General features: G+C 37.0%; 1 protein-coding gene across 4 annotated transcripts in view; it reads right to left on the reverse strand.

Moving 5' to 3' along the window:
- SH3YL1 (SH3 and SYLF domain containing 1) overlaps positions 1 to 25,668 on the reverse strand; it is a 47,026-nt gene that overhangs the window by 19,189 nt on the left and 2,169 nt on the right. Inside the window, exons 2-10 of one of the 4 annotated variants that reach the window (XM_059842813.1) lie at positions 15,372 to 15,482; positions 14,243 to 14,356; positions 13,705 to 13,769; positions 11,026 to 11,138; positions 7,808 to 7,936; positions 6,870 to 7,014; positions 6,130 to 6,202; positions 5,357 to 5,413; positions 161 to 219 (exon numbers count right to left, since the gene is read on the reverse strand). In XM_059842813.1, coding sequence (XP_059698796.1) covers positions 182 to 219; positions 5,357 to 5,413; positions 6,130 to 6,202; positions 6,870 to 7,014; positions 7,808 to 7,936; positions 11,026 to 11,138; positions 13,705 to 13,769; positions 14,243 to 14,356; positions 15,372 to 15,482 — 845 coding nt within the window. In that variant the 3' untranslated portion in view covers positions 161 to 181. Of the gene's footprint in view, positions 1 to 160; positions 220 to 5,356; positions 5,414 to 6,129; positions 6,203 to 6,851; positions 7,015 to 7,807; positions 7,937 to 11,025; positions 11,139 to 13,704; positions 13,770 to 14,242; positions 14,357 to 15,371; positions 15,483 to 25,668 lie in introns of all 4 variants that reach the window. The other 3 variants (XM_059842812.1, XM_059842810.1, XM_059842811.1) reach the window with 3 other exon arrangements.

The following is a 25,668-nucleotide window of genomic DNA, read 5'->3' on the forward strand; positions in this document are numbered from 1 at the left end:
AAAATTCAGGTACTAAACTGAGACCACAGAGATAGCTGATTTTGTTTGTTTGAAAACTCATGAAGTATTTTTACTTTCCTGTTGTGGTGCTTAGTCTTAATTGAAATAAAAATGCCCAAGCCAAAAGTCACTCATCAAGAGGAGATTTGGGCACACTTACATTTCTCTTGTAGCACGGCTGTCAGATTTTTTTGTCTGTGGGCATATCTAAACATGGAACTGCACAGTGAATACAAATAGTTGCATGTTAGATTTCCAGTTAAATCTGAGTTGTTCCAAAATAGTTCTGGTTTTGTTAAACCTAAGTTGAGAAATACATATATAAAAAATGAAGCGATTGCTTCAATACATATTTACCAAAGCAAGCCTATTTTAAATTTGCAAGAACATGAGTGATGCTCTCTTTCAGCAGTTCTAAGTAAAAATTCCATTTTTTCATTATACTGTGTTAAAAAGCTCAGCACCACACATAAGTAGAGGTACTAATTAATGCAGAGACTGCTAGCATGGTGTCCATGTTCCAGCTTATATTTTCTTTTCCAAGTTTGATCAATACTATCCTAGAGAGTAGTACCTTTCAAAATAACAAGATAACAAGTCAGATGTAAACTGAACTGCAGAACAGGTAGGAAAGCAAAATAAGTGAAACAGGAGGTGAAATCACAAGCAAAAAAAAAAAAAAAAATTAAAGCTTTTTACCTCAGAAGAGGTCTATGAATTCTTAGTCCATATAATTATGTTGGCTCAGTTAAAACATTTGTAACTGGCCACAAAAAAAACCATATTGTACTAACAAAGGCAAATTCACATACAGACCCTCAATTTTCCTTGACCAAATACACTTCAGGAGGCATGAAAATCTGTCTTGGAATTCTCTTGGGAAGCAGATTTTCACAGATCTACCGAACCATCTGGCATTCATAGATTACCAAAAGAAGCACTGAGATCATCTCTGAAATGACAGAGAACTGGGCCAGGCCTGATTCCTGGAGAACTGTAACCATGAAAAGCAGCAGTTCTGATGTGTTTTGTTAACACAAACTGAATTTACCACCTCAAGGTACCACCAAATCAAAAAGGGTTGATGTTGCCTCAATTGTTTTAAACATAGATAAGGAACACTCAAGAAGGTTTAAATAAATAAATAAATAAATAAATAAATAATAGAAAATATTACTGGAGTTTAGTGCAAATTCGTTAGAGCTTTTAGGAGCCCAAATCTTACTGATCTCAGTGAGCTCACAGCTCAGAATTTGGTATTTGTATTATTACTTAAAATTTGAGAGGAAATAGAAAATGACTTTTGACAAAGAGGTCATCAATCTGTTTGGCAATCAAAAGAAAGATGAAGAAAGACCAAAAAGTTATTTGATTACAGCACAAGTGTCACAAAGAGAACAAGAGGGGAACAAAAAAAAAAAGCTCCTCTGCGTAGCAAAGGGCTCTTTAATATAGTGAAGAAAGCCACAACAAATATTGTCTAAAAGCTGCAGACAAATTCATGTAGGAAGGCATGAATTTTTAATAATGAGGTTGACAAATCACTCGAATCATCATGGAAGGAAGAAGGGGTTTTTTTTAGCTTCTTAAAAACAGTGACAATTTTCTCATCTGCCTCCATATCCTCATCAGTAGGTTTGATATAGCACTTCTTTCATATGCAAGAATATAAATATATGCCTATTGGGACAATAACAATCTGTTAATATCTTATTTTCAAAGTGAAAGGTTTCTGCTGTAAAAAAATGAGTCAAAATTCATATTTTGGTTTTTTTTTTAGCTTCACTGTAATCAGGTTGGGGTGTGTTGATTTTACGCACAATAGTTAAAAAATTCAACGGCTGCAGATAATTTACTGCATTCAAAAATCCCAAGAAGAAGGCAAATATTTTTCTCAAGATAAAATTTTAAAATATTTGGTTTAGTAATTCTGGAAGGTAAGAAAGACACTGTTTCTTAAAGCAATCTAAAAAAAAAAAAAAATCCTTAAATATTCAGGCTTCACAGCCCCAAGTTCCTATGGGTTTCTTGAGCAAATCACATGACCCCTTAAAAAATGCAGACAGCATCATCACTTTCTCCAAATTATCATAAAATACTTACATTGCTATCAAAAGAACTGCTTTTGTGTTCAGTATGAGTATTTTGTCTGACAGTATTGTACAAATTTAAACCCATGGTGAGATTTGATAATTGTGAAGAATAGTGAAAGCACACTGCTTGGAAGGAAGAAATTTCTTCCATTTTCATTCCCACTCCTGTCTCAAGTGATTGTTTCAGGATCTTGCCAGTTTCAAGTGATTCTTTTCCAAACATGTGAAACAATCCTTTTCTGATAAGCTGAGCTGAAGAAAAAGCAAAAAATATCTGACTTCTGATTTGAAAAAACTGCCTGTTATTGATTCAGTTCTCACCAACATTCACCTTAACCCAAGCCCAACTTTCAGATCACTGCTCCTGCTGCTACCAGTTCAGCTGGGAAACCACATCACTGTAACATTTTTAGAATTGTATACTATTCAGCACACTGTTAGGAGGGAAGGCAGGAAGTAATCATTTAGCTACATTTTTGGTTACTTGCTGCTCCATGGCAGAACCCCAAGCAGGAAAAACTACAAATCAAAACACTAATGAAAATTTAATACCTAGGATTAGATATTCCAGTGTGACAAACTATGAACCTAATGTATCTAAAAAATGGTCCTAATGAAATGAACTCCTGAGTCTACAATGTCCAAATAGTCATTAAAGTATCATGGGTTGTTTGTATTACAAATGTGGTAAAGAAGTCCAAAGAATCATCCATCCAGAAAAAGAAAAGCTGTGTTGCGGTTTAATAAATCTTGGAAGGGCCAGTAAGCCCTTTTAGTAGATTTTACAACAAAGAGGGGACAAGTAGAAAAATGAAATGCAAATGCCTAATTCTAGTAAAGGAGAAGGCATGAACTTTCATGCACATAAGCAAATCAAATTTCTTTATTTAGTGAGTCTTCAGAAAAATGTCTACCAGTGTAGAAAATTCATAGTTCACTGAATCACAATAACTGTAGCAGCTGCTAGTTTGTTGTGGTTTTATGTTGTGGTTGTTTTGGGGTTTTATTTCCCAGAATTGTAAAAGGTCTGTGCAATTTTTAACTGCATCTAAATAAAATGTGTGGTATTCCCAAACATTTAAAACACTACTGAAGCTCATTTTACAACTAAATGCATTACCTTAAGCATTATTCAGTTAAATGAAAGCAATCTTCTTGCAACTGAGTTCAAGTATCACGTTATCAGTTTAGAAAATAATGTTTTTCATTTATCGTTTTCTTGCATTTGAAAAAGGTTATATTACATTACTTACCTCTATAATTCAAGTACACAGAAAATAATTAAAAATGTTTCATCCACAAGTCTAGCTCTGCTTTCATCTAATGAGAAGAGTTAATGTTTCAACCTTTTTTACTACTTGTATAACTGCTGCAAAACCAAATGCTGGTAACACAATGCCAAGTTGCCCCTTCCCCAACCAAAGGTAAGTCCTTATTACCTGCAACCCAGTTAAGCTTGTTGCTGAACATCAAAACCTACCTCCACCCCAGTCATTATACCTAACATGTAGCTTCCTAAAGATAAAATTCATTCACTCTTCTATTGCCTATCTATATGTATTTTTTAAACTAGAATGACACAAAAAAGTTTGAATATGTCTTTTACAGATCACTGTAGAAGAACATCTGCTGCAGCAACTATTCCTGCAATAAAGATTCACATGTATGAGCTATAGCTGCTAGGCAGCTCTGTTGAAATAATTAGGACTATAAATAGAGAGAAACAGATCATTGACAGGAGATTTGGCCTTATGGCTCTTTCTATTTCATTCCCCAGCATTAATACACTCTTTGTGAAAGGGACTGTGACTCTTGACTTCAACCTTAATTGCCCTCTCCAAGAAGAAAAAAAGCTTTAGCCTTTAGAAATATAGAGTATTTCTGTGGACTCAGAAAGCATTTGAACTGTTACCTATAGAAATGTAATCTACAACAGAAAGCCAAATACACCATGACATCATTTAAACAAGATCCTACTGCCCCATCCCCTGCATTCCTAAAGAAAAACTTGTATATTTTGAGAAACTGCTAGAAATCCCCAGTAGCAGACTGAGTCTATATCTTGACTTCAAAGAATCTTGAAAGCCATTCAACAGATGGTTCTGGAATATTTTTGCCTTGTCACTTGCACCTGAATAGAAGAATACTCCCTTCAATAAAGAAAATGGGTGCAAGCTTTAGAAACCTGTTCTCAGTTGGCCAGGGCTTTGGCAAGACTGGGAAAGCTTAGTTTTAATGGCCAGAAGACCAGTTCTTCTCTTTTGGATGACAGCTATTGTGTACAGACCACTAGAGTCATCCTTCTTTTCCTGGTAGAAGTCCTATAACACAATAACTAATCTTGATTCTCAGGAAGTCTCTAATCTGCAGAAGTCACATCGACAGCTCAGCTTAAGATACTCCTATGTTGGCCCCTTCAACAGACACACATATCAAGAACATGTATGAAGAGAAGAGATGAAAAAAAATGTAAAGACAAAGACACATAATTTATCTTAATTTTTAGTGAAAAGCTCTAATTACACTTTGCCTGAAATAGACTTTTCATTGTGATCTATTATCAAACTCAATTTTAGCTCTATTTGCAGAAGTAAAAAAGAGGTATTTTGTTTAATTTATTTTCAAGTGAGCGTGCAATACATTAAAATATAAGTACATATTCATATTTTATATATATATATATATATATATATGTAATATGGAATGCAAATACTGCACAGTAAGATTCTCCTGTTAAGAGCTGAAAGTGCTTTAAACATAAGAGAATCAATAGTAGTATGTTTAGTGCAGCACAGAGTTATTTCAGTACAAAAACCTGAAGAATCCATGTAAATTGGTGTTTATGCCAGCATAATCAGGTATCATCTGTGGAAGTACTTTTAAAATTAAAACAGCAATTATAGTACATTGCATAAGGACTTGGACAGAAGCTTGTTATATTAGCTTCCTTTTTCATTTCAATTAGGTGGTAACATAAAACAATTTTACTACTCCAAGTGCATTTTTCAAGCTCACAGAATAAACCAAAAGAACTTGGGCTGCTCAGAAAAAAGAAAATCATTGTTAGAATGTAAAGCCAGGGAATTAGATTAATATTTATGAAATATTTTCAGGAAATCATACAAGACTTGAATCTCTTTTTAACACATGGACAAAAAAGAAAATATCAATGGCCAGATATTTTTGTATATCTTTCAAAGTACTTTTTGGACTTCTCAGATTCTATACTGTATTAATAAAAGAAGTGTAAGCTTAGTACTTACCCCCAAATGCATAATCATTGGGAAGTTCAGGATAAAGTTTGTTTGTGCTCTTTTTAGCTGAAAGAGAAAATAAAGGAGTGACTTATATGACATGCTAACATATATTGTTATATTTTGTATACTGCTCTTCTGATACAGTTCAATAGTTATTAAATTATTGCAGTTAACTAGGAACCAGTGCAGAAGAAAGAAATACAGACTTTGCCTCACATCCCTAACTGAAGAAGTATGTTAACAAGAGAAGGTGCACAGTAAAGCCTCACTTGGAATGAAAGCACTTTGATAAGACAAACTGTTAAAGAGCCAAAATTCTGCCTCTTCTGCTCTACTGTAAAACCTCTAATGATTAAAAGATAATGACAACCTAAAGAGAAACTATGGTTTCTAGAAACCAGAAGTATCTAGAACTTGGACCAGGAGTTTCTAGGACTGTTATTTTTACTAAGAAGTTTCATTCTACTGTGAGGCTCCTATGTATCCTGTATCTATGAATATTTCCTTTGAATTGCTACATGATTCTGCAACTATAAAAACACTGTTTCTATAGCAAATCTGTCAGAGAGAAAAGGTTTGTTAGTAAAAAACAAAAAACCAAATCCTTTAGTCTTTATCAGTCATGGCACTACATCAACATGCTTTCAGTGTTTGTCCAAGGAAGAGTACTTAAAAAACATTTTTATAGAGGCAGCTGCTATAATAACTGCATAGTATTAACTAGCTTTAATGCTCTAATTTTATGAAGAGAATTAATTAGCCATTATAAAAATTTTCACCTGGTGGTGTAGGTCTAACAGTGGGTTTAGGTGGCTCAGGTCTGGTTGATGGTCTAGCAGGTCGGTCACTTACCTAAAGTACACAATTTTTTTAAAAACAAAGCATCATATCTGAACCGAGATTGTGACTTCAGAGCCTAGAAGTACATAAAGTTACACTTAAAAAAAAAATTAAAATTACTCTTTCTGCCAGTGAACTTGTAAGAACTCAAAAAGCATACTAAACATCAGTGATATACACATGACACTGAAGTAAATCACCATGGGTTTAACAAAGCTGAAAGTAAATGCTTGTCTATCAGTAACATCAACATCTGTAAGAAAATAGCTTCTACAGTCCCAGTATTACATTATAAATGCGATTGTTTGAATGGAAGACAGAAAAAGTAGGAAAACTAAGAGTATCCAATTTGCAATTAACTTGACTAAAAATATTTGCTCAAACATTCCTAATCATGACCTAAAATTTGATAATGCATAATTACAAAACAAGGATACACTTTATTATTCTGGAAGATGCAAAGCAAACCCAGCAACGTTCTTGCCCCCAAGAGCCTAGAAGGGAAATACTTGAACAATGTTCCACATGCAGTAACTGACATGTGCAATGCCTTCAGTCATACAACAGAGAAGCTAAAAATGACACATGAACATCAGCATTGACACTGACTAGAAACAGCCTAAGAACAGGGAAAACCTATGTGAGAAAGAAGCACACAAACCCTTCTTTGTTCCCTTACAGATTTTCCTGGATTATTTTTTTGCTCTTCATTTTCATACACTTCAGTGAAGGATGCTAGAGTTTCATAAAGATCATCTGCTTGAGCAGGGAAAGGCACGTCACCAAGCAGGATGGCACTAGCACGAATGTCTTGCCCATAAAACCTGATACAAAAAAAAAAAAAGATTGCAGGTATTTGATTATTATTACATTTCAATGTCTAGATAAATTCATTTTGTGTAAATGCTCCCTATCTCCATCTCTAGCCCTGCATTTTTCCTACTAATCATATACTGAGAAATGACAGAACTATTTCAAAGCTGTAAATTTGGAAAACTGACCACAGCCCCCATTTTCCTGCACACTTGGGTGGAGGAGGTAGGGAAGCTGTAATTGAAGTGGAGCCCAGTAAGATGGAAGGTGTGTCGGGAAAAGGTATTGCTTTCTAAATTTGTTCTTATTTCTCATTATCCTATTCTCTTATTTATTGAAATTAAAATAAACTAATTTCAACAAATTCTCTAATTTATTGAAAATAAAATAAACAAATAAAATAAACTAATAAACTTATTGAAAATAAAATAAACTTGAGGAGATTGAAGTTTTTTTGACTGAAATAGCAATTGGTAAGTGATTTCACTTTCTTTATCTCAACTTATGAGTTTATCATCATACTTCTCCTCTCATTCTGTTGAAGAGGGGGAGTGACAAAGCAACTGGGCTGGCATGTGGTGGCTAGCTAAGGTCAACCTGCCACAGATAAATAATCCCTAAACATTTAGCATCATCTCAATATCCATTGCAAGATGTCTAAATTGAAGAAACCCTTGTCCCTCAAGAAATTCTAAACTAATATAGTATGTTTTCACAAAAACCACTTTTTCTATAAGTGAATGTGTCCTAGTTAATTCTGTCACTCTGCTTTCACTGAACCTTTTAGATATTAAGAGAGCTTACTTGCGATTTGTTTCTTTCCTTTCAATTAAACAGGTTCCTTCCAGAGATACGCCTGCAAACAGCCCTCGAGATTTGCAGTATGTATAGACAGCAGCGGAGCTTCTCAGGGCAACATCCCCTTCTAAGTTTCTGGAATGAAAAGGTTTTGGTTGATATTCTTCAATACAGCTTTCTAGCATGAACAGCAACTGTCTTTTTCTTTTAATCCTTCATTTTATTTTTACCCTATTTTCAGACAGGAGCACAGAAAAACACTGCCTCATATGAATTCTCCCCATTAGGTCTCTGAGAGACTGGACTGTTCATGGTTTATGACTCAAAACAATCAAGGAGGCTCCAGGGTGATTTGCTGAGGCCAGGTTTACATCCTTTGAGGAGAGGTGAGTTTGGGTGTGCAGTGAGACTCACACAAGACAGAAGGGGAGGCTGCAAGCCAGGCTGATGCAGCAAATCCTGCAAGGTGGCACCATTTATCATGGCAATTGTTCTCCCTTACACAACTCCCAGTCCCTCACCTGGGGAAGGTCTGATGGGGCATAACTGACTCAATGCACTGACAAGAGAGGCGGCTGTCATGTCTCAGCACAGATCACAAACCATCAAAGATCCCAAAAGCACCCTCAGACTGATTCCTGAGGCTTTACACCAAAGGACTGAATGTGATGCAAAGGGATGCAACAGATCAGAGCTTGTGGCAAGAGACATTGTCAAACTTCCCAACCAGGGGAGGTACCTGGGTGCTCCCAGTCAACCTGAACATATCCATTGAACAGGCATCCATTGAACTCTAAGCCTTGTGGAGCCCTCACCACTGAGAAGACTAGAAGAAGAGATCAACAGGACACTGCTGGGATCCACAGAGAGGTGGTATTTTCTACTCAATCTTTCTGTCACTTTTTCTCTCCCCTCTTCCTCTTTTTCTATTTTTTTTCTCTCTCCCCCACTCACATTTACTGTTAAATAAAATCCATACTATTGACTTCAGCATATGGTCTCACTTGCATTTTATTTCGGCAGAGGCATCTCTGTAATAATTTTAATAACTGGATCTTAACAGCCTCCTCTGAAAACTATTAAGACACACTTTAATCACATTTTAAAATTATCTGATTATGTTTGGACTGGTGACTGAAACTCTATTCAATATTTCTAAATCCTCCTAGACTTTATGGTCAGCACAAACACTTAAAGTAAGGCCTTATTGAGCCTCAACAGATTTGGAAGATTACAGTTTTGTCCTTCACAGGATCATATAATATTTTAGGTTTAAAGACAGTCATCTCAAAATGGATACAACATCAAATTGAAAGAAGGTTGCTCTGGACTTTGTCCAGCCAGTTTTTGAAGAATTCTAAGGATATAATTCCACAGACACTCTGAGCAACCTGTATCAGTGCTCAATTTTATTCATGTCAGATTTCTTTTTCTCATACCCAGTCAGAACCCACTACTACCTCGCAGTGCCTTGCCATGCACCCCTGTAAAGAACTGGGGTCTGTCTTCTTGGTGATGCCCTGTTGGGAATGTAGCTTCAGAAGGTCTTCTCTCATCCAGGTTCAATAAGCTGAACTACCCCAGCCTCATCATTCACATGCTGCATTTACCTGGCCATTTAGGTGGTGGTTCACTGCACACACTCAGGTTTATAAACAACTTTCTGCAGGGCTAAAACTCAGTATTTTAGGCACAGTTTACGAAATGTCAAATAAAGGGGAACAATCACTTCCCATATCTACTGGTTACAGTCCTGTTGATGCAAGCCCCTACACTATTCACTGCCTTTCCTGTCAGGAATCAACTGCTGGCTTAGCCCCAGTGCCCACTAAGGATCCCAGCACCTTCTCTGCAGGGAAGCTGCTCAGCCTGATAGAGGGTTCATCCAACTAGGAGTGCAGAACTTTGCCATTGTCCTTGTTTAATTTCATGGGGTTTCATGTTGGATCTTCACACTCTCTAGGTCCATGGTTCTGAATGGTGGATCTACCCTGAAGTGTCTTGGCTGCAAACCCTGGTTTGGAGTCATCCACAAACTTAAAGAGGATATTCTGCAACTGCTCCTCTAGGTCACTGATAAAAACACCAAGCAGGAGAGGTCCTAGAAGAGTCTCCAGAGGAGTTGTAAAGAAATCTGGCTTCAGACTTCAACATAAACCACTTACCACTGCTCTTCTAATGGGAGGATACAGATCTTCACCTGTTTGCTTGTTTTCCCACCCTGACACCTATGTCAAAGCTATGTCCCAACAGAGATGTTGCAGGACAGTGTACTGAATGGCTTTGTAGGGTAGATGACATTCACTGCCCTTCCCTAATCCACAGATCTCTCTCTTCTGTGCAATAAGTATCATCCTTTTATTTTGTTAGAAAAGATTAAAAACAAGTGGTAAAAACTTCATAATCATAAAGAGTAGTCATAAGGATGCACGTATTCCATAAGCAGTGTCTGAGATAGTGTGACTTGGTTAGCCTGGAGAAGACTTGGGGCAAACTTAAGAGCAGGCTTCAAATATCTAGGGAGAGGTAATCAAGAGTATGAAGCCAGGCTCTTAAAAGCAGTATATGGAGGAATAATAAAATACTATTGACATAAATAGAATGAAGAAATACTTTGGATGTAAGGCGGGAGAGCTGAACAATAGAGCAGGTTGCCCAGAGAACCAAGCAGTCTCCATCATTGTGGATTTTCAACTGGAAAAAAGGACTGAGCAACCTGATCTGAAATTGTAACAGACCTTGGTTTGAGCAGGAGGTTGGAGTAGCAGTCTTACAAGACTCATTTTGAAGTAAAATTACTCAGTGATTATTTCACCTCATCCTTCAAAGTAAACAGGCTTAACAACTTAAAGGTTTAAAAGCAATTATTTGGTGTAGTTTTCATTTACTGTTGGGCAGATGTGTGGTGGCAGAAAGCACAGACCCATAAGTTACTAAAAATCAGAGTTCTACCAGGCACAGAAGCACCTGTGCTTTTCATTGAGCTTAGCCAGTCTCCTGCAAAAAGAGAGCAAATCTCAGAACACTTTCCTTCCACCAATAAATTACTTAATCAGGAAAGAAAAAAAAAAAAAAAAGTAATTGGCAACAACAATATGGCCCAGTCAGCACACAGGTTGACAGGTTGTCCAGGTTGTTCTATAAGATATAAAAAAAATGCCACATCAATGTAGCTATTAAAATTATGTTCCATATATGCCTTATTAGGAAAACATATTACCCACCTCCCCAGAGGTCCAATTGCCACAGTAAGATTTCCTCCAAGGGTAAGATTTCCTCCTTTGGCAAAAGCTTCAACTGCTCTTTCATGATTCAGTATTATCACTAAGTCTGAGACCTATAAAATATCAAGTAAAAGTACTACACTTTTTAAGAAGAAAGAACAGCACAGGAGATGATCTTCCGTTCTTGTAAAGGATTATTTTCAAACAGCTTTCATGACAAAGTTGATTCTTTTTCTGCAAGGTATTTTGAATGAAAAATCCTTTCAACTACTGTTTTAATCATATTTGATTGATTTTTTTCGAAGTGGTGATATGGTCAGTATGTGAGAAACAAAAACTATAAGAGAAACTCTATGTAAATTCAAAATTCCTAATTGACAATTTCTTATTTTCCATGGCTTATACAATTATGAAGGTACATTTTCAGATGTAAATCATTTTGATCTTGCAATAATTAAACTAGTAAAGGCAAGACAGAACTTACTAAACAAAAATTCCTGTCCAAAGATTAAAAAGCAAAAAGGATACAGGTGCAATTGATAAAACTTTATTTTCATGACAGGAGTTTTATATATCTCTTTGTGTGTGTATATGTATTAGTAATAAACTTTTTAAGACTTGAATATGAGATGTAGTCAGTTGCTTCAAGAACCTATTAAACCTAATAATTGAAGAGGTAGCAATATACCCAAGGACTACTGCACCTGATCTTTCATCTGATGGACTTGACTGAAAGCCAGGTTCAAGAAAAAAACTTTGAACTTACCCCAAATTCCAAACAGTGACAGCAGGGAATACAAGAGGAAATAGCAGATTATTTGCAAAAACAAGGCTGGCCTAGAAGTATTACGCAGAGAGAGGTCTTTGTTATTAGTCCTCCACCCCATCCCAAACAAAAGATTGCTACAGAGGCAGTTTGTGAATCATCCAGGGATGGAGGGAGAACATCTGTTAGGATACTGCTTCCTCCTTTTACCCATTGAGAGAATGCATCCATTATTAAAGATAAGCTAATAGTGAGAAAGCCTGCAAGGAAAGCATTTATATAAATTTTGAAACTGGTCCTTAATTTGAAGTACCAAGTCACTGTGACTTCTGAAGCATGATCTCCATCTTGTTTTTTAAAATCATCCATAAGTATCACAACAACTATATTACAAAATATAATCTCTCTTACAGGAATAAATTTCACCTAGTTTCTAAAATATGTAAGTTTATATAGGACTAAAAGAATGCTGAAATAGGACTGTAGGCTCCTAAGTCACTCAGGTACTTCTGAGCAACATATGTTTTCTAGAAGAAATAAAAAAGATTGTGTTATAATAACATCAGTGAAGAAACAGCATTTCAAAAGCTGACTAAAATTTCAAATTAAAGGCACAGTATTACTCAGAGCAAAACCCCTCTCACAAATAGCTTCTGTACTGGAATTATTTGATTCAGTATCAATAGGAAACGTCTACGTTATCTAAATTATTAGGTGAAGATGATTAACAGAAAATTTTCATAGATTAATCAAAACACATGAAGAGGCTTAAAAGGAAAATAAAAAACAAACAAACCCTACAATGAAACAAAATCTGGGGCTCAAACTGAACACCTTTTAATGCATTCAGATCCTGTAGTCATGAAAACCAATGAAAATCCCTTATAAAAATTAATGATTTTGTATTCACATCATCATTTAGGAAGTGCATGCAATAATGCCTGAGACCACACAGTGAACAATGAGGACAGAATACAATATTGATCTATTGCTCAGTATGTGAGTACTGGCTGACTGGCTGCCAGGACAGGGATAGCTGGCTAGCTGTAGATGTACTGGGAGCTGCCATGGATCACCCAGATCATCTATACATGGATTCTTCTGAAGAGCAGAATGCCCATTGCAAGAGACCTTGCTGGCAGCATCTTGTTACTCTGATTTTCTTTGGGAATCAGCAGAACAAAAGCTAAACAAAGAGAAGGATGAGTCTGGAGGCTAGCGTGGGGGAGCAGAGAAAAGATGAAAAAATACAAGAGTGAAGGAGCTGTGAGGAAGAAGAAATGGGAAGCAGAGGCAGAATGCTGTTAGGGCTCAGCTCACCAGGGTTTCTCTGAATATGATGGGAATCCTTAAGCATTTCTGCTGGCTGGAACTGGCTCCTTTTCTGCAATATTCCTTCAGGACAGGTATCACCAGTTTTGGTGCTTTCACACTGAAGGGTCACATCAGTAACCACAAGTGTAAGTGGGAAATGTGTGAAATACAGTTAACATTAAGAAGAGTCCATTTTACTCCAGTTCTTTACACTGTTTCTTGCCAGATGGAGGCCCTGCGCCCTTCAGAAAAGTATCTGACACACTATTAAGTATAGTATGCTTTTGCAATTAACTTCAATTGTCTTATATGGGAACACTGACAGGAAGCTCTCCGTAAGTGAAAAATTCAGTCTGCTAGAAGTGAGAAATCGAGAAAATTAGTGTTATGCCATCTTTTTTCATCTAAATGTCTTCTAACAATTTGACTGATGGGATCAAAACCCCACTTTTGTTTGTCTTGCATAAATGGATTTCATAATAATATTTTTGTACATGAAAGTAGATTCTACTGTCTCACTAACATTTAGATCTTTGTTGATGTATTTTAATTTCTTGCAAAAAAAGTTACCAACAAGTACTTCAAATGCAAAACCATACCTCAATTCCAATTTCAAATCCACCACCAAGACCAGCAATTCCTATTGCAGAGGGAGCAGACCAGGCTGTTGTGTAAAACAAGATAAATTTATGGAATTTTAACCATCTATTACAAGAAATACTTCATTATTACAGTTAAAAATGCCAACAAATTCTCTATTTAAAACTATGTTCAAAACCATAACAACAGAATCATACCTACAGGAAAGAATTTAAGAAATACAAACACTCACAATCTAAAAATTATTTATCATATACTTCTCCATAATCAGACATAACCAATTTCTGTAATTAATTTTATACTATGTACTTTTATATTCCATTATTTTCCACAAAGATGAGGAAAGATTTACATTTGGTCAAACAAAGGTACAAAGATTTGAAAACAGCTTTCACACCAAACACTGTCACCTGTCACCTACTTGCCTGACTCATCACACATCTCCTGTTTTATGCTGTAAAAAGAATAATGAAAAAATATATTTTTATCTTTTTTAATTAACTTCTCGTGAAGTCCAAAAGGAAAATATCCACTTACTTCCATTGGGAAGACGAGCTAATACAATTCCACTTCCACCTCGAGCAGTCACCAAAAATCCGGCTTTGATAACAGACAAAACTGCAAGGCCTTTGGCTTTAGCTATCACGTGAGCTGCAACAGCAACATCATTTATTCAAGACATTGAAAGAGAAGTTCTAGGAGAAGGCGAAAACAAAACTCAATATTTAACAAATATGAACACAAGAGTCAAATAATTGAAGCAAAAGCTGAAAGAAAACTGCAAAGAAAGTCGAACTAATAATGACTCCTCCACCACAGTGAACTGCAAACCCAGCTGCAGGTCACATTAGCCTGTGACAATCTATACACTGCCAAACTGCTCCACCTGTCCTGATTAGCTTGTATACAACTAGTTTGTTTAGTACCACACATTTTGTGTGTGAGTACCTTTGGCAAGATAAACAGAAAACAGGCAGTGAATAGTTGACAACAATGTCTCCACAAATTTTTGGAGGAGTCCAAATTTAAATCACAGCAACATACAGCAGCCTAACAAGCTTGTATCATTAGACAGTGGCAAATACTGATGTGCCATCATCCTGCAAATCCTATTGCAGACCTTCCAGAGCTTAACAGTTAAGGACTTAGAACCATGACCAGCAACACCGGGTGGAGGAAGATACTAGGAAAAACACAGAGTAACAACTTCAAAAATGAAGAGGACAGCAGCAAATAAGAGTGCTGAACTAGTATCAAAAGGAAAATCACCCTGATTTCTCTGCTTCAACTTATTTTCATCTAGCTAACTCTAATCAAAACAGGTAGTCAAGAGCTAGAGCTACTAGGCCAGGTTCTCTCTTAAGAACATACATTTATAGGGCTGAGCATAAGACAGTCCGTCCATCCTGGGGGAAGCCTTCCAATGCAGGTACCTTGTAGCAGTAAACATTCAAAAGATCTCTCCCAGTAAGTAACAGCTGCCAAGAATACAGCAAACTGAAACCCTTTACTTCCAAAATATTTTCAAAGAAGTTATGGCACCCAAAATTTTCATTCATCTCTAAGTTGTGGTAAGTGGAAACAGAGGGAATTGGTAAAGACAGCATGATTGCAACACAGGGAGGGCTGAAGGTTTTAGCTGAATCAAAGCATTTTCTTTACTCACGTGGTATGATTTTATCTGGTCCATTTCTGGAAGTTATTTCTGTAAATTCTCGTAGTATTTTAGCTGCCTTTTTAGCTTCTGACTTCAGGTTGGAAGGTATAGGGTTGTTCACTGTAAAACGTGAAAGAAATAAATTATGGTCAGCTTAGGATATCTACTTGACTAGACAGAATCAAGTATTATAAATTATTAGTATTCTGCAACATGATAAATACCATTTTATGTAGGAATAGTAATGTTTCACCTGTAGATTTTCAAAAAGAAGCCTTAGTGCAGTTAAAGAGATAAGAGTTGGTCTTGATTGTTACATCTACTAAAATCTCTCAGAGTTACCTAAATTCTTCTTGTTTTCCTATCTGAACATAGCAACACTATTTCCAAGTCTAGAAGAACTAAACTGTCCAACTAACACATAAATATATTGCCAGACCAAAGATGCATCTAGTCTCACATCACATCTCTGGAAAAATTAGTGACAGCATTTCCATAAAATTCTACTGTTCCTAAATTCCCAAACATATAAAAAACCACTGTGCATAGAGAAACAACATTCAGTCAAAAGTGGATTATTTTTTTATTGGCATTCCCTGAACATTCATTCACCTCTTCACTCTGGACAACATTCCCACCTAAAACCAAGAAGGTGAGGACTAAATACATTTTGAGGTTACATCAATGAAGCTTAGAGGGCAATTCAGCTCAGACCAAGTGAAGTGCATTAGCAGCAAGTCAGCCAGGTTTCTGTCCAGTCTCCCTTGGCTAGAATATGATACACCTCCATTTTTCAAAGAGAAGAATATTCCTCTGGTATGCTCTCCTGGCAAGAAGTAAGATTCCAAGAACAAGAGAGATTTTGAAAGCTGAATGTCTGGATTAGTGTCCCCTGAGGCAGCTTGAAGAAACATTTTGCTTTGGTGAAGATGCACCAAGTACAGCCTTGGAGAGTTTGAAGTGACATCAGTCATCAGAAGGCTGTACAGAAATATCAGGCTCTTTGGGAACAAAAGGAAATGTATAGAATGCAACAGACTCTAAACCACACTGCAGTTATCAGAGTAGAAATATTAATTCTATCTCCTTATAATCCCTTCTCTTTTCAGAAAATTAAGATGATAGTCAAGACCCTGAGTGTGAAAGGACAGGAGAAGGTGAAGCTCTAAGGGCTCAGGATATTCTGAAAAGTTCTTGGCATGCTAATTTTCTCTGACTGTTACAGTACTAAAATTGTCAAACTGCTTCAGGACTTCTGAACATGAATTTCTTCTGTGGCTGGAAGGCTTCCCCAGGCTGGAACCTGGCTACATGGCAAGAGGAGAGTTCAGTGTAGCTCAAATAAAACATGAACTCACAATTGCTTTTTGGTAGATTAACAAACTGGGGTGGAGCAAATGTCTCCATCACTTCTGTTGTTTGTACTTCACACTGCATTTTCAAGGTCAGAGGGCAAACATGACCAAGAGAAAAATAAGATTTCTGGTTTTCTACGGAGATAAATTGAGGCAGTCCCAAAAAGCATATTGCAACACCATTCTGCTCAAGAAGGCACAAAGAATAAAACTAGCACATTATAATTTGTAACTAATAATTAACATTATAATACACAGTGGATGTCCATTTGCAAAATCAGGTGACCACTTCTAGCTGTAGGTTTCCACTTAAGATACTTTGCAAGTCTAGAGGTCTCGAGTTTGGAAAGGGTCACCTACCCAGTCTACCCAAAATACACATTTCATGGTACTTAATTTTTCACATGGTTCAGTAAGATTAGACTGGTAAAATGGACAGTTATTTGCCTGACCATGCAGGACTTCTAGTAAAGAGAGCAAGACAATGAAAATAAGACCTGTATACTGGAGATAAAAAACACTGGGGAGATGAAAACACTGGAGAGTTAAAAAACATTACTGATCAAAAGCAAGCATTATCCAGCTTCTAGATTAGAGAAATAAAATAAACTTCTGTGCTCTTCTCAAACTCTTCTTCCTTGTTTACCCACACATTCCTTCCTCCTCTTTGCTTCTCTTTTGCTAATCTCAGAATTTGGAAAAGCATCTCCAATTATTCTTCCTACTACAAGAAAAAAAAAAACAAACCAGCTCATATTTCATACAGATTAGAAGAGAAATCCCTTAGCTAAATCCATTGAGAAAATGAGGTGTTTTCAGACCTGAAAGTCTGCAAACAGGAATAACAGAATGGGAAAAACCCATAAAATCACAATACAGTTTTTGTAAGCATTTTCAGATTTCAGATTGAGAATTGCTTTCAGAAAAGCAAATCTTTCAGAAAGATTTGATGGTTACCAGAAAACACTGTGTGCATGCCACTGTGCACATAGGAGCTACTATTTAATTGAAGACAATTCGAAGTTGAACTTCAGGAGTCAGCAAAAGTAATACCAGTTACTACCTCACTGTTCTTCACCTCTCAATACATAACTGGTTGCTCTGAGCAACCTGCTCTAGGCAAAAGTGCTCCTGCCTATTGCAGGAGGTGTTGGATTAGACGTCCTTTTTCCTCTCAGCCCAAACCATTCTAGACTTTCTTGCACTCTGATTCCAAAAAACTGTATTTTAAAATACAAATTTTGCACAGAAAAAATAGCATTAGCTAAGCAAATTAAAAATTAGGTATTTCCACTCCAACCTTTCTAAAGGAGTTTTTGGGTTCCCCCCCCCTTTTTTTGTGTGTGTGTTTTTGTTTTGTTTAGTTTTGTTTGTGTTTGGGTTTTTTTTTTTTTGGTTTTTTTTTTGTGCCCTATGGGTGTGGGGTACCTTTAACACCAGGGAATGGAGAAACTGGAGAGACATTCATCTAGCTATTCTCTACAACAGCAAGCACAGGAAAGCTTAACTTCCCATTATCAAACCAACATCAGAAACTTCATTTTCTCCCTGTATCACTTATTTCCTGAATCATTATTTCTTCTGCATTCCTTGGGTAACTGTTTCTTCTGCATTCTTTAGATAGTTACAGGAATTCACTCCTCCATTATCCCTTGCTTTTTCCTTTCCAGCCACAGACTAAAGTAATGCAGGATTATTTTTCTGAACTAAAACACAGCAGGTGGATTTGACAACAGCATTCTGCCAGTTACTCTGCATGCAGCTAGACTTGTGCACTTTCAGAAGCTAAGAAATGGGTGATATTTCCGAAGCACAAGAGAAGTAAAGAGAGGGGAAAGAAGGGAAGAAAAAAAGAAAGAGGTTGAACATGCTACCAGCTGAAGAGCTCAAAGCTCCACCTTGTAGAGAATGGCTGCAAGATTTTAATTTAGACAGTAGTGAGTTTGAAAATTAAAGTGACAATAATTGGCAAGCAAAAATGGCACAGAAAGGTTTGAACAACGGGCAGGATGAGTAAGGCACCTGATTAAACACTTTCATGCTGCAAACCAATAGCTACTCAAAGTGGTAACCATATGATTCTTTACCCAGTGGCTCACTTTGAGTTCCTTTATTTACTTCCATAACGTTGTCTAATACTAAGGAACTGGCAGGATGCCTACAGAAACCTTGAGGAGCTGATGACCTGTTTGAAAAAAAAAAACAAAAAAAACAAACCCAAACAAATCCACACCCTGACCTCAATTATGTATAATATGATGCCTGATAAGGCCTGGCTGGGCTCCCATTTTGGTGAATACTAGAACCACAGCAGAAGAAATAAAGTATTTTTATCACTGAGGAAAGGGGAAAGCTTGGCTCTCTCTCGGGCTATGCCATACTCAGGATTTTGTCAACAGAGTTCAGGATTATATAAGGACAGAGTCAACAATCAACACTAAAAAGGCAGTTTAATATACTATATATATATATATATATATACTATATATACACTATATATAGTGTATGGCTGAGGCCTGACTCTTACCATTTAATTTTAGATCAATCAATTTCATAAAACTTTGTCCAAAGGCAAAGAAAATTATTGGTTTTTTTATTTAAAAAAAACCCTAATAAATAAAAAAATAGCACAAATATGTCAGACAATTCAAAACTATTCACTTTAAAAAAATGGACATAGAGGTTTGCACTGTGGTGCAATGGTGGCATCTGTCCCAAAATACAATAGAAATAAAAGAAATATTAGAGTGAAGGCAGAGGAGTAAATTCTTGCTTCTATTTATTTTAATCACTCAGTAAACAGACCAAATTGTAAGTGGGATTTCTGTGACCTCAAAAATTATTTCAGCTTCTGTTCATCTATCAAATTATCCTCTTCTCCCTCAAGCTTGCCTTAGGATTTAGTTTGCAAAATTAGTTCATTAGAAATTCATTTAATATCACAAATCTATTGAAAAATCATATAGACACATCTGCTTTTTAACAAAAATACTGTATGAAATATTTAGACATAAGCAGAATTTCCGTGTTCTGTTTACCCCATCAATAACATACGTAATAACCCTGTAGCACTGTCTTCACTATTAGCTTTTAAGTATGCATATCTAATTGTCTGGTTTGTATTCAAGCACTGCTCAGGAAAGAGGCAACCAGGAGCAATAAGACAATAACATCTATCAGGAGGATACACTGACTGATGGATTTGGAATGCCGTGACCAGAGAATGCTCAGCTGGGAGCAAGCTTCATTTGCACTCCTGCTTGCTGTTGAAAGGAGAAGATATTGAGCATATGTGAGTCAGCAACACAAACCCCATGGGGGAATATCACACCAAAATTGATTAACTGCTTAATTTGTAAGCTGATGAGGCAAGTGCGTCAGCCTCTAATTTACATTCTGACTAACAGTAATAATTTGCTGGCTGAACATTTGGTGAAATTATCTGAGCAAGGTGCATTAAAGAATAAATAAAGCCTTTTTACTTAAAAGCTATAACTAATTCTGATACAATCAAAATTATGCTGAATATGAACAGATGAAATAAAGTCTAGTGGCATTATGAGAACACAAACATCAAAAGTACAGTTTCAGAGAACAGATGACAAAGGGGAGACAAAGGCTCACACAGATTTCACACATATGTTGCCCATGTATGTTTGAGCATCGAAGTATTTGGTGAAAAGCAGTTTTGTGGGTTTTTTCGGCTATATAAAGAAGAAAAACAATGACAAATACCTCTATGAGCCCCATTCAGTCTTTGCTTTCACTTCACTAAAAAGTACAGAAACAGCACAAGAATACATTAAGGCATAGCTGATTTGCAAATATGCACAGTTACATCAGGAACATCAATGCTAAAAGGCTTATATGAACAGAAAACATTCAAAATTATGTACATTCATAAACATGAAAATTCACATAGTCAAGAAAAGTTAAAAAACAGCATTTTAATGGGAAGGAGAAACCTGAAAAACAAGACTGTGCAGCACTGGAAAAGGGCCTAAACAAGAAATTTCAATTTGGCACTACAATTAAAGAGATTAATGCAATTTTGGTTCCACAAATGTGTAACAACATGATACTGTGGTAGCCAGCTCCAGCCTTGGGATTAGTCTGGTACTTGGAATTCCTCAAACAGCATGCCAGATGTGCATTGTAAGCATTTTGCCCAGCCCAAGAAAAAGTGATGCAATAGAGAGATGAGGATGACGAGCAGCAGCCTATGTTAAACATGTCTCTGTGAGTCTCTCTCCATTTACTATCTTCAACACTTGAAGCCAGTGATTGAAAGCAAAGAATCCAGGCTAATGAAATGTCAAGAAAAGATCTGTGAAGTTCAAGGAATTAGAAGAATAAGTTGAAAGGAACCTACGGAAAAGGATTTTTAAAAATAAATGCAGTAACAACCCTCTTTAGTTGAAATCCAGCAGACTATTGTCAGAGCCTGAGCTCCTTACTGCTGATTTGGAACCAACAGCAACAAGCAGATACTGCTTCCTCCAGATTCCAAGGACCACAAACAAGGAAAGGCTCTGAATGTACACTTTGAACATCCTGCTTTATGGTATAGGCAAGGAGTTTATGAAAGCAGTAGCAGGGAATGGGAAAGCATTACTGACACAATGGGCAAGGTTGTACAATTCTGACATACACACCTTGAGAACAGCAAGGGAGACAGGAGTGTAAGGCAATGGAAGTAGAGCAGAAAAGCAGAAAACAGGGTCTCTCTACAGTGAAGTTTTGTACTATGCTCATGTACTTCTACCATGATCTTTATCACTTGGATTCCTTAAGTTTCACCAGCTTCCATGCTTCACTGCTCGTCAACAACACTGGTGTGAGAAATCAGTGATCTCTCAGTGATAACAGTATGAGTTATGGCAGGGTACAAGTACTACAGCAAGCACTACATGGCCTTGCACAGTGGCAGCTGAGCTGCACTGGAAGACTCTAAAGAGTACTTTCACAACCCTAATGGTTTTTATACTGTGAATAAATGTAACTACACTTTCCTCCTTCCCCACCCTGGATTACAAATTGTTTACTGGATGGCATTGCATTAAGCTGGTGCTGGTAGTGGTGAGAGAGGCAGAACAGACTAGAAAAGGTCTGCAGAACCTGCAGCTGACAGCATACAGAAATCAAGGAGTTGGAAGTATTTTAAGGTTTACCTAAGACAGATGGAAATATATTCTGTCCAAACACTCTGGTGAGAGGAAGTAAAAAAGTGCTGAAAAATAAAACTGAAAATGAAAAAAAAAGCAAACCCACTCTTACCCATGTTAAAACCAGCCTGTTTTTCCTTGTTTTACCTGCAATAACCTGCTAAAGTTAGCTGCTGATGACAGCCTATGCCCAGGAAAAACCTCATGAGCATACTGAAGTTACAACTAAATTCAGCCTTCAAGAACTCAAATATGCAAAAGGAATGACACATAACAGAAGATAACACCTTCTCTAAAAGGGAAACAGCCCAACAAGTCTATATTTCAAAGAGGAGAATCTCACAGACATTGTTATCAATATAGAAAGCTGAGATATTTAAGTATTTTAAAGAACTTTTTGATGGAGAACATTATAATTAGAAATTATAATAATATTTGTAATTATATTTCCACAATTACATCTATTTATACATTTAAATCACAGCAATTTGTGTGGAGGGAGGAATAACAAATGCCATTAATACTTCCGAAAACCTTTACGTAAACTTGCATTACATCTGTATGGTTATTGCAAGACAGCTAAGTCAGACAATGAGAAGTAAAACAGGCAACCATGTTTGGAGTCTGGCATGCAAATACACATGAAAATATGAATACTATGAAATAAACCCAAAATACAAAGAATCACAAGTCTTTACTGGGAAAAGAACCATTTCAAACGCAGGAGGCCTTTCATTGATAGAAATGAAGTAATGGAGATGAGCAGATTTCCTTTGTTCTCATCTCTAGAAGTCTGTAGGTTTGAGTTTCTGGGGGTTTTGTGTGTGTGTTCTTGGGGGTTTTTAAAATATATTACTATGAGTTATGGAAATTAAAATACTTCTGTTGTAAGTTGAAACCTGGAGAGGCAAGCTGCCTCACCCCAACCTGCATGTGCACTATTGTCTACCATTAGCTAGTACTCGGAGTAATTCTTCACAGCCTTTATTAGAGAGGCATTGAATGGTTTCTGTTGGAAGGGACCTGAAAGATCGTCGAGTTCCAGCCCTCTGTAATGGGCAGGGACATCTCCTAGCCCAGGCTGCTCAAAGTCCCACCCAATGTGACCGCCAACACTTCCACAGAGGAGGCATCCACAGCTCCTCTGGGCAACCTGTTGCCAGTGCCTCACCCCCACTCACAGTAAAGAATGTATTCCTAACATCCAATCTAAATCTTTCTTCTTTTAATTTAAAATTGCTACCCTTTGTTCTGTCACTATCTGTCTGTGTAAAAAGTCACCTTTTAGACATCACCCCTCTCCCTAGAGTTGTCTCTTCTCCATGCTGAACAAACCCAGCTTTCTCAGCCTGTCTCTGTAGGAGAGGGGCTTCATCCCTTTGATCATCTCTGTTGCCCTCCTCTGAATTTGCTCCAACAGGTCCGCATTTGCCTTGTGCTAAGAACTCCAGAGCTGGAAGCAGCGCTCCAGGTGGGGTCTCACAAGAGTAGAGGGGCAGAATCCTGCCCCTTGCCCTGCTGCCTACGCTGCTTTGGATGCAGCCCAGGGTGCAGTTGGGTTTTCTGGACTGCAGGGGCACATTGCCACATTGCATCTCATGTCCAGCATTTGTCTGCCAGAACCTCCAAGTCCTTCTCAGCAGTGCTGCTCTCAATGAGTTCCTCTCCCAGTCTGTACTTGTAGCTGGGATTGCCTTGACCCAGGTGCAGCACCTTGTACTTGGACTTGTTGAACTTCATGAGGTTCTCATGGTACCACTTCTCCAGCTTGTCCCTCTTGATGGCATCCCATCCTTCTGCTATATCAATGGCACTGCTCAGCTTCATGTCATCAGCAAACTTCCTGAGGATAAACACTGAATGTAGGATTAAGGCTTTCTGCTATTACTTTTTTAAAGGAGTAAGTAAACTTCATGGTCAAGTCTTTACGCTGTTGTCCTCCAAGCACAGGTATTTTGTAAACTTAGGCTTACAGAGATATAAATTGAGATGTTAGCTGATAACGTTTTGGAAAGCAAAGCAAAATTTATTTGAAATGCCATAATTATTTAAAATATCACATCTAAAATAAGTTTAGGCTTTGCACAGGGTATCTGATATAAATTATATGGTATGAAATGTGATAAAAGTAATAATCCTTGTTAGCTGTATCAGTGTGACTACTGTCATGTATAGTGTCCAAATGCATAAAAGATTTTTGGTCAGTTCTAGTGTTTACAAGTTGCCTTTTTAAATCTTGCAACCAATTATGTATGCACTTCTAGATCATGGGAGCTCAATATTTTTCACATGAAATATTCATTTTGTTAACAGTAAAATAATATTACAACACATAAAAAAACCATGCCCCATTTCATCGTAGCATAATTTTTATAACTTTTCTCCACTGAGAGGAAAGAACTAATTCAAACACAAAGTTGATCACTTTGCAACTTTATGTGGTATCAGACCTCAATCCCATGTTGAATTAACTATTTCCTTGAGAAAAGTCAAGGAAAAAAAGCCCTGTAACACAGTCTCCTGTGTTATCAAAAGCATTTCATGAGCTGGGTTCCCAGCATTTTTTGTACTGAAGTCAGCTTAGAGAAAATTCTAATTAGGGATGTAGAAATTCCTCTCATCTCCTATTCTGATGAAAGCTGGAACGCATGAGGGTAAAATGAGAGTGATAAAGCTGAAAAATGCACTTTAAAGAAAAATGTGCTTCCCTTGTAGATGCAGGATGTTCCAACTAGGTGATGTTCCTTATTTCTAAGGAAGTGTGGTGTGTGAAGACAGTTGATACCTGCCTGAGGCACAGAGGATTTGTTCCAAAAAGTACATTGTTCAGATGCACAGGAGGCAGAGTAGTGGAATACCTGTAGCTAAAAGTCTTCAAAAATTCTTATAACTTTTAGCAATTGCAAGAATACTAAAACCCCAAGCCCACGGTTCTACAACCAAGTTATAGTCTTTGCACTTGAAGAAAGGATAAACACAAGTGGCATGAAGAAGAAATCACTCCATTTGTGCAAAAAGAATAATAAAACATAATTTTCAAGAATACAGAGAAGACAGTGATGTGCTCTAAATCATGCACAAACGGCAGAGTTATGCTGGGGGTTGTCTGGGACTCACATATGAACTCTAGCCAGAATTTGCACTACAAGAATTGCAGGCCTTGGCTCAAAATATGCCACCACACCTATGCACCCTACACCCATGCCCCAGGATGCTGTCCACTTGAAACCCTTTTAGCAAGTCTTTCATATACATTTATTATAATATGTTGGATGTGTCAACAATTGGCACCAAAGAGGTGCTACCCAACAAGTAAGATAAGTAGCATGACTGAAACTAAGTCAGAGCTACAAATTCAGTTCTACCTGTCCCGTGTCATCTTAATACATGAGTTGGTATGATATGTGAAATTTAGACAGCAGGCTAAGGGGAGTATCCCAAAGGGAATCTTAATTTTGACTTGTTAACTGTATTTTAATAATGAAGAATAAACTTCAAGGCAACCCAAGCAGATTAACATTATTACCCTTTGCACATGAAAGTTTTAACAAGGCTATTTTTATACAAAAATCCTAAACAAACATCTTGTTTATCTTCTCACCAAGGCCAGAAGTACAGAGAGAATAAAAATGTAAGATGAAACCCAGATGTACAGTGCATAATAGCCCTCTATGCTACCATGAAAAAATGTTAACTACCTAAACAAAATACAGACTCTATTTCCCAATGAATATGCAACACTTTTGTCAAGAAAACTGTCACCATCATTCTGATTGTCTCATTTCC

Source organism: Haemorhous mexicanus, chromosome 3, assembly GCF_027477595.1.
Source record: "Haemorhous mexicanus isolate bHaeMex1 chromosome 3, bHaeMex1.pri, whole genome shotgun sequence".
Taxonomy (NCBI): Eukaryota; Metazoa; Chordata; class Aves; order Passeriformes; family Fringillidae; genus Haemorhous; species Haemorhous mexicanus.